Source organism: Mustela nigripes, chromosome 3 (assembly GCF_022355385.1).
Source record: "Mustela nigripes isolate SB6536 chromosome 3, MUSNIG.SB6536, whole genome shotgun sequence".
NCBI classification, from domain to species: Eukaryota; Metazoa; Chordata; class Mammalia; order Carnivora; family Mustelidae; genus Mustela; species Mustela nigripes.
In genome coordinates this window covers 77,326,209-77,336,124 of record NC_081559.1, presented here as the reverse complement: position 1 = coordinate 77,336,124, position 9,916 = coordinate 77,326,209, and the positions used below count along the sequence as shown (strand labels likewise).

At 40.9% G+C, this 9,916-nt stretch overlaps 1 protein-coding gene across 4 annotated transcripts in view; it reads left to right on the top strand.

The window, feature by feature from the left end:
• The first annotated feature begins 2,443 nt into the window (after positions 1-2,443).
• NCKAP1 (NCK associated protein 1) overlaps positions 2,444-9,916 on the top strand; it is a 100,630-nt gene continuing 93,157 nt past the window's right edge. For 3 of the 4 annotated variants that reach the window (XM_059394301.1, XM_059394299.1, XM_059394298.1), the window contains exon 1: positions 2,444-2,803. In XM_059394301.1, the coding sequence (XP_059250284.1) occupies positions 2,696-2,803 (108 nt within the window). In that variant the 5' untranslated portion in view covers positions 2,444-2,695. The remainder of the gene's footprint in view (positions 2,804-9,916) is intronic. The other variant, XM_059394300.1, reaches the window with a different exon arrangement.

Sequence of the window (9,916 nt, the reverse complement as noted above, 5' to 3'; positions counted from 1 at the left end):
AAAGATTTTATTTATTTACTTGAGAGAGAGACAGCGAGAGAGAGCATGAACGAGGAGAAGGTCAGAGAGAGAAGCAGACTCCCCATAGAGCTGGGAGTCTGATGCGGGACTTGATCCCGGGACTCCGGGATCATGACCTGAGCCGAAGGCAGTCGTCCAACCAACTGAGCCACCCAGGCGTCCCTTTGTTTTGTTTTTACAGAGAGAAAGATCACAAGTAGGCAAAGAGTCAGGCAGAGAGAGAGGGGGAAGCAGGCTCCCTGTTGAGCGGAGAGCCTGATGTGGGGCTTGATCCCAGGACCCTGAGATCATGACCTGAGCTGAAGACAGAGGCTTTAATCCACTGAGCCACCCAGGCGCCCCTTTTGTTCTCTTTATATATCACTTTGGAAAAACTAGAAAATGATGTTAACTTTCATTAGTAGGACTCTGTAGTTCCGCTCCTCGCTAAATTTGTTTGTGGTCCTCTGAAAGAGCACATCTTTCCTTCAATGTTCACCATCTTTCCATTTTCTTATGTGGCTGTCCCAACCCCCTCATGCAGCTTTGCTTTTCCCAGGTCGGTCTGCTCTCACTGTAGCAGGCTCCAGATGCTTGCCTCCTCTAAATTAAAATTTTAACTATCAGGTTGGATAGTAACCAGATAAATCAAATCCCCCAACGTGTTACTGGCTAAAATAGCTCAAAAGGTCATCTCCTTGAGGTGTTTGAATTAAAAAAATAAATAAATAAATAAAAGTAAAGGAGTCTTTAAGTTCAAAGCCTTCATTCAGGTATGATTGACTGTGCTGGATGTTGGACTTCTTTAATGTCATTTAAGTCAAATGCATTCAGTCCATTTCCTTCCTCGTCAGGATATTAAAATAAAGATTTCTGTAGAAATAGTATACACCCCAGCTTTATATGTATTTTTTAAAAATTATTTATTTAACAGAGTTTACAAGTAGGCAGAGGGGCAGGCGGGGGGCGGGGGGGGGCGGAAGCAGGCTCCCTGCCCAGCAGAGAGTCCGACATAGGGCTCGAACCCAGGACCCTGGGATCATGACACGAGCCGAAGGCAGAGGCTCAACCCACTGAGCCTCAAGAGGAGCAGAGGGAAAGGGAGAAGCAGGCTCCAGGTGGCACCACCACCACCTTGAGCAGGTGGCCCAAGAGGGGGCTCCATCCCAGGACCCCAAGATCATGTCCTGAGCTGAAGGCAGAGGCTAACCCACTGAGCCACCCAGACACCCCTTAAATTTCCTTTTGAAAGCGATTCATCACAATTTCCTTTTCACAAAGCGTTTTGATAAATCCAATGATAGCTTATTTACTTAGAATGTTGTTTTGAAGGTGGTTGAACATTTTGTCATTCACTTAAAATTAATGAATATAACAGAAAGATTAACACACTGAAGTAAATTAAGGGCAGAAATGATCAAGGCAGTGTGAATCCTCTTGGCTAGAACTCCTCAAGCCAATTACCTAAATCCTCGATTCGTTCACTTTTGGAACCAAGTCTAATACATTTGTCTTGAGGGAGTAGTCTCAGAATGTGGCCGGGAAGAAACTGATCAGGAAAACAAAACAAAACAACACAATGAGATGGAAAAGTAGAAGGGTTCCAAGAAAGGCTGGGATTGAAGGTGGAGGCCAGGGGAAAAAAAGCGATCGTTCTTTCATTGAACATTTATTTTTGGCTTCCCTCATGCCAGGGCCTATTTAGAGTCTTCTCCGGATGGGTGCCCCGAGTCAACAAATTCCGGATTCCGATTATCTCAGGAACTGGAGCTGCCCTCACTTCCGACCTCCTCTCTCACAAACTGCCTGGAGGCAGGGGAGTAGGGGTGGGATGGGGCGGATGGGAGAGGCGACGCCCGCCTCGCGGAGCACAACATCTGCTGTGTTCAGCCGGGAGCGTCTGTCAAGCAGTGGGAGGAAAAAGAGCTTGGAGCCACCAGCCCACTCTTAGGCAAAAGTCTCCTGAAACGCTCCCCTCCGCCCTCCGGGCTTCTCCTGGTTTCTTTAGGGAGGTGGTGCGGAAAGCCAACTTTTGGGAACTTGTAGGAGAGGCGTGGGGGCCGAAGAGGGACGAGCATGGAAAAGCGACCTCACTCGCTCCTGGTTTAGGACTCCCCTGCCGGGATCCCGCGCAGTGGGCGTTCAGGGTCGGGTCTGGGGCGGGAGTCAGGTCTCAAGCGGCCGCAGCCGCAGCAGCGGCCAGGCCGGGAGGGGCGACTAGGGCCCCCCCGGCGCAGTTCCCCGTCCGGCCTCGCGGGGGCGCCGGCGCGGCGGATCAGGTGACCGAGCGCTCGTCCGGGGCTGCGGGAAGCTGCCTCGTTCTCAGCCGCCGGAGACGCCGCCGCCGCCGCCGCCACACCTAGTGGAGGAGCCGGGGAAGGCGGCTCGGTGGGGGCTGGGGCGGAGAGCGCCGGGGGTGGGGACGGAAGGGCGGCGGGCGGAAGGCAGGGGGCTGACGGGGCGCGGGCGGCTGCGGGGGAAGGGACCCCGAGGCGTCTGCCGAGGCTCGCTCGGTCACTCGCGCGGGATTGAGGCGCAAGGGTCATGGGCGCTCTCCCCTGAGACGGAGGTCGCGGGCGGGGGGGGGAAGAGGCCCGAGAGAGGTTGACGCGGAGGCCGCGGGCCGGTGACTGGGCGCAAGGCGGCCGGCGGCGGCAGCGGCGGCGGCGGCACCACCAGCACCACGACTACCACCATGTCGCGCTCCGTGCTGCAGCCCAGTCAGCAGAAGCTGGCGGAGAAGCTCACCATCCTCAACGACCGGGGCGTCGGCATGCTGACTCGTCTCTACAACATCAAAAAGGTGCGCACGGGCCGACGAGGCCGCGGCGGGGGCGACGGGCGGGCGGAGGAAGGACGGGCGGCGGGGGAGAACGGGGGTGGAGGCAGCGGGCGGCGCCCACGGCAGAAATCACGGCCATGCCGAGTCAGGCCCGGCCCGGGGTCGCCGAGATGCGTCGCGGCCTAATGCGGAGTCCCGGCGCCTCGCCCCGCGACTGGCGGGCCGGCCGGAGGCCGAGAGAAGCCATTTCCCCGCTCCCAGCGTTGGGATCTGGCGGGGCCGGCGCAGGGTGCGGGGCGCCTCTGTCGCCCCCTCCTCTGCGCCCCCGCCCCCGGAACGGGGTCAACAGGAAAGGGAGGGGGTGGAGGGTAGGCAAGATGGGGGCGGGGAGAGCATAGGAAAACTTGGGTGTTCCATAACTGAGGCTGAATGGTGGGAATCTGGCGGAGATGGTAGCAATTTTTGGCCAATTTTTTGGTGTGTGTATGTGGGAAGGGGATTGTTCATCAGGGTGAACCCCGCATCTCCTCCGCTTGCCACTTTATTTTAGATAGCTAAATAATAGTCGTTTGAGAGCATGCTGACAATTTGGAATTATTTCATTTTGAGGGTGGAGAGGAGGGGGAGGTGAGGGTGGAACCAGTTTTCTTCTGAGATACTTCTGGGCTGTGAGTCACTAGAACAGGAATAACAGCCTTCTCTCCCATCCGTCTTTACACCTCCTCATCTTAGTTTTTCCAGCCTTGTCTAATAGTACCTAAGCACATTTCTTAAAGTTCTGTGTCGGTACGAAATGAAAACTGTAAATATGTTGCTATTATTACTGGTTTATAACATATAAGGAAAATTTGTAGTTGTAGCTAATAGGCCCGTTGAAAGTCTTTAAATGGCTTCAGCAGATTAAGAAATGGAAGGCTGAGTTGGAGTTAAGAGAAATAGATGTAAAAGATAGAATAAATATTAATTCCTCCTAAGAGAAAACAAACCAAAAATTTTTTTTTCCTTTTAAGGCAGGGTTAGTAAGTTTCAAAGAACTTGGTTAAGAGAACATTAAAGAGATTTTTGGGTACAGTCTACGTTCTTTGAGTTTCCAATGTGTATTTGATGTCATGTCTTCATAACTATTTTTGTTGGCTTTTTAGTAAATCATGAATATTTCCTTTAGCTTAACCATAGTCGAATTGTGTGTAAATTAGGGCTGCTGAAGAAATAATATGTATGTTTTTTGAAGTCCATATAATGAGGTTCAAGTATAAAACTGATTTATTCCAACAATTTGATGTAGATATTGTAATTTTAAAGAAGACTGTCCTGACTTAATATTGATAAGTTTTTTATAAGGATGGTTTATGTTGCTGTTGCTTACCTGGATGCAAGATTAGTTTGCCTCTAAACACAGTAAAATCTGGAGAGTATCTGCAACATGTCTGTTCAGTTTGTTACATCTTATGTGGCAGGAACTCAGTATCATTACAAAGAAGCCCTCTGCATTTACCAAAGAGCCTTGGTTATAAATTTATGTGGTTGCAAAGAATTTAATTTTGGTACTACTACTTACAGGTTGTATCGACCTAAACTTTTTTGTGAGATTATGCTTCAACAAACATTGAAATTCGTTCCTATATGAACTTTGTCCAAAAAAACGAGCAAGGCAAGCAGTACTAAAAATTACTAGACCTGTGGTATTGTGGTTAAAGGAAATGGTTATGATGGTTTTCAGAAGAGGAAGTGAGAGTAACATCAAAAGTGATTTGGGTATTTGGGCACAATACCTTTTTAACCTTGCATTTAAACATTTTTATGGTATAAATACAACCAAACTTTATTCCACTTTCATAAAGTACATAAGGTTAAATTTTATTCATTTCAACTCTTACAATTTCAGTTCAATGCCTTAAAAGCATTATTTTTTCACTTCCTGTTTTGAGAAACTTCAGGCTCTTGTATTACTGAGCTAGTGAAATTTAGAATGAGTTGAATGTGATTATTAAATCCAAGTGTCAGATATTTTGAGTTACTGAAAAGTTATATTGCAGCACCTTATTGATAAATATTTTGTCCACCTTGCTTGATTGTGAGTTCCCTCTGGGCAGAGAGAGTGTTACTCATTTTTGAATTACTAGTACTTACGGTCTTACCTGGTCCACGAAGTTTTCAGTTAAGTCACAATTGAATGGATAAATACACAATGTATGTTATAAGTATATATTTAACATATTATGTGTGTGCATAATCTTGCTCTAGTTTTAATAATAGCTTTTGGTTTGCTCTCCTTGTGTAATTTTGCATACAAATGCATCAGATAGATTTTGAATCTTTTAGCCTATAGAGTTGTCTATAAGACTGGCATATCTTCCTGGCTGGCTAGGGATTGAAACATTTGTTCAAAAATCTTGCCAAAAAAAGTGAGTAAGATTTGTTCACCATGTGTTTATAAGGTTCATGCAGTCTGCATTTTTATAACAGTATGAGCTACCTAATCTTTTCAATCCCAATCTCTTAAAATCCTCAAGAAAACAACAACAACAATAAAAACCCCCAAAACCCCAAAAAACCAAAACCCTTCCACTACATAATACATGTCTATCAATTAGTTATCGCATTTTTATTAACTCATGTGTGCATTATATTGTTAGATTCAATTACTCTGTTTCAGTTGAAAGTCTGCATGGGAATATAATGAGCATACACCATGAAAATACTTAAGTGACCTGAGTAAAATAACTTCATAAGTTGCTGGAATCAAAAATAATATGCTTTGGTGCTTATAACAGGAATGTAACATGATTATTGAAATCGTTTTGCTTTTTTAAAAAAAAATCATCAGTTGAAAAATTTTTGAATCTTAATATGTACAGATTTCGGAAATTTTAAGGAACTTATAGACTAATCAGGGATGTGAAAACACATGAAGGAGGATTTTAGGGAAAAGACGTGAACGTGGTAGGTAGTTTTACATTTAAGTTTATTTCTTGAATCCTTAAAAATTGAAAACATGTCTTTTTCCAGACCTGATAATACTGCTCACTTATATGTTGATTTTTAACATTTTCCAAGCTCCTTTTATATCTGTTATTGTGGCATGGCAGGCAGTGTGGTTGTGAAAGTGGAGTACTAGGCCAGGATTTGGGAGACCTTCGTTACAGTCTTCAGTCTGTCACTGAGTTTTGTAACATTGGGAGGTGTCTTGACTTCTCTGAACTTCATTTTTTACTCTTTCTGTAAAGCAGGGGAAAATTAACTGTAAAAGAAATGCTAAAGTCCATTCCAGCTCTGATTATCTTATCTTTACAAGTAGTAGTCATAGCCCATTTTAAACAATAACTGAATTCAGTATACTTTTCTATAAAATAGAGATGGTAATCCATTCTCTGCCTACATCACAGGATTATTCATGAAGATAAAAGACAACAATGTGAAAATAGTTTAAAACCTCTGTGAATGTAAGGTAGTATTTATTTAGGAGTCTCAGCAACTTTTTTTGTCAACATTTGTTTTTTCGAAATTTTACTGCTATTAGCAAACATATTCACAAATACCAAAACATTTTTGCTGAGTTCAGAAATACATCTATTTTGTTTCTTGTTTCCTTTCCTTTCTTACCTGTCATCAACATGAACTTGATAATTCTGTACCAAAAAGGTCTCAGTTAATACTTGCATAATTTTGTTACATTATTGCCTTAATTCTAAAGGACAGAAAAGAAGAGCCACCTAGCTATTGCAAACTTTTTTTTGAATGGCATCTGTTTGCAGATTTCAAAGCACTTTCACTTGTTTAAAAAATTTTTTCTTATTAGAGGCTTTTTAAAAAAATAGTCTTTCCTCATAATTTTGGATATATTTATTCTATGAGGAAAAATGGGTAGAATAGCAGTGTAAAAAATTGAAAGTCTTTAGCTGGTATCTGTATATTTAATGGAGAAAAAAAAGGGTGCATGGGAAGGGTGTAATGTAAGACAAAGGGAGGGGAATCAGCTTTAGTTTTCTTTTTCACTGTTACGTTTATCTTTATTTAGGGTGTTATTTTCTCTGTTCCTTAATCAGGAGCAGAAATGTGCTCCAAAGATTGGTTTGTAGCAAATTGTAGACTAATAATTATTATTAGTATGAGATTCCCCCCCACCATCCCCTGCAGTGGGGTTTCATTATTAAGAGCCTTAAACATGATAAGAAGGAAACATCTCTCCATAAAAATCTGAATTAAATAATATATATTATTTATTTAAACAAATCCTATCATGTCCATTTGTAACTTTATTTTTCAGGAAAGCTGCTTGTAAAAATGAGGATTTGATAATTTTTTTTCTTGTTACATTGGATGGTAGGCTGAGGAGATAAAGATCACTGAAAAATACTTAGGAAAAAATTATTTTTATTTTTTCAAGTGGCAGTGATAGATTATTCTTTGTGGGCTAGTTAAGTAAATACTAAGCATTTTTTTTTTTAATCTTTTTTTTTTTTTTTTTAAGATTTTATTTATTTATCAGAGAGAGAGAGGGGGAGAGAGAGAGAGCACAGGCAGACAGAATGGCAGGCAGAGGCAGAGGGAGAAGCAGGCTCCCTGCTGAGCAAGGAGCCTGACGTGGGACTTGATCCCAGGACGCTGGGAACATGACCTGAGCCGAAGGCAGCTGCTTAACCAACTGAGCCACCCAGGTGTCCCAATACTAAGCATTTTTAATGATTACAAGAAGAATACATGTTTATTATCAGAAACTCAAACATAAGATATTTGTGTCACTTCAGAAATTCTTTGCCTGCCCTTCTCCCACTTTTAAAAATAAGCCTTATACTTACACCCTTTTCTGTACCAATGCTAACATATGTGCATGCATATTTTATTATATTTTGATTAAATTAGACTCTTCACAAAAATAAAATTGAAGCAGCATGGTGCATTTTACATATAAATGAAATTAGGGTCCTTAATCTATTGCTTGTAAACTTACACTGTAAGAAAGTGTTAAAGGAACGAACATACTTAGCTAGCTATATCCAATATGTAAAAAATGAAGAAGCCCAGATGAGAAAGTATGTCAGGGTCGAAAGTTCTTGTTCTTACTGCTTGGGATAATTAAGAATCTACTCCATATTTTTGTTTGATAATTTCCTAGGGATTGTTCTTATTAAGTTAAGTTATAGCAGTAATTTTGGGTCAGTTCCGGTAGTTGTACACTTTATATGTTATTAGAACTAAAAAGTTTCATCTCTTTATTGGCCAGTAAAAATAATGTGTAATGAAATTAATGCTAGCTGCCATTTTATTGAGACTTTACTGTATGCTGTTTGTAGTCTTTAAATTTGTCCTTAGGTGTATGTTGTACTTATTTATAGTTAAAGCAGTTGACTTTGGAGAGGTTAAATAATTTACCCAATTCCCTTTTTTTCAAAGTTTTTTTATTTATGTTTTAGTAATCTCTACAACCGATGTGGGACTCTGACTCATGATCCTCAGATCAAGAGTTGCATGCTTCTCCGACTGAGCCAGCCAGGTGCCCCTTCGCACTTCTTATTTTAAAGAAAATAAGAATTTAGATTGGTGACTTTTTTTTTTAATTAAACCATAAGTATGGTTTCTGATTTAATTATTTTTGCCATTAGATTTATAGTGATTATTGACATTTTTGTGGTAGATAGAATTAGATTTTGGACACACAGTAACCTTAAAGAGATATGCAGTTATATTACAGAAATAATTTTTATTTTTACTGTAGATTAGTTTTGTATGAACTTCCTATGGATTTGTATGAAAAGATCACTGAGATCATACTCTCAGTGTACCAGAATTATTATTGTTTTAAAAAAAGATTTTATTTGAAAGAAAGAGTGCAGTGGGCATAGGGAGAGGGAGAGAGAGTCTTAAGCATACTCTGTGTTCAGCATGGTGCCCATGTAGTGCTGGATTTCATGACCCGAGCTGAAACCAAGATCTGGCCACTTAATTGACTGTACCACCCATGTGCCTGCCCAGAGTGATTGTTAATGGAGACTCCTGTTTAGCTTCGTAATGTATTAAAATGAGAAATAGTTTAGAATTAGGAGTTTTAAAATTCAATTTATTGAAAATCTTTTGGAGAAATATGTTTTTTTTATTAGCTTTTCAAGTTCTGTGCATTTTTTCTTTGTGATTATTTCTAAAATTTAGTCTCTGCTATTAAAAAATAAAAATTGGAAGGACTAACCATAAAAATAATACTAAAGAAATCGGGAATTTTGTTTTAAATTGGGGGAAGAGTATGAAGCAGAAAGGAGAAGTGTAAACTGAAAGAAACAATGAAGTACCATTTGTCTTTCCTAATGTTAAGAACACATGCAATCATTTCCCTACTTGAAGGTATATTTTGTTCCAAATTGAACTTGGATTTTTTTTTTTTTAATTTTTAGAAGGAGTGATTATGCAGGATGCGGGGAAGATGGGAGGGACACAGGGAGAGAGAGAATTTTAAGCAGGCTCCTCACCCAGTATAGAGCCCTACAAAGATTTAATTCTTTGAGAGAGAGAGCAAGAGTGAGTGAATTTGGGGAGGGGCAAAGGGAGGAAGAGAGAATCTTAAGTAGGCTCCCCATTGAGTGAGGAGCCCAACCTAGGGCTCTATCTCAGACCCTGAGACCATGACCTGAGCTGAAATCAAGAGTGGGATGATTAACTGACTGAACCACCCTGGGGCTCCTAAATTTGGAATTTCTAATGTTCTTTTTCATTTTAAATTTTACATAAAGTTAAATGGTAACATTCTCATACTGAAAATTTGTAACATGAAATATAAGAAATATAGTTAATAAAGTACACCGGTAAGTTTGTTTCTTTCTGTCTTGGGGAGAAATTAGTAATTAGTAAATTAGTAGTACTGTTTTCTATTCTCAAAATGTGGGTTTTGTTGTTGTTGGCTGTTTTAACGATTGCCTTTATCAGTAAATGTAGTAAAATCTTTTGATACTTTTAGGAATTTGCAGTACTATAATTAGACTTTGGTAGATTTTTTTTTTTTTTTTTTTTTTTACTTAATCTGACAGTGCCTGGGTAATAATTTCTTAAAATAATATCATATTGCAGTGTTTTACTTAAATAAGTTAACAAACTTCATAAGCTCTTGAATTGCTAATTTGTAAGTAGGCTTGTACATGTGCCAGT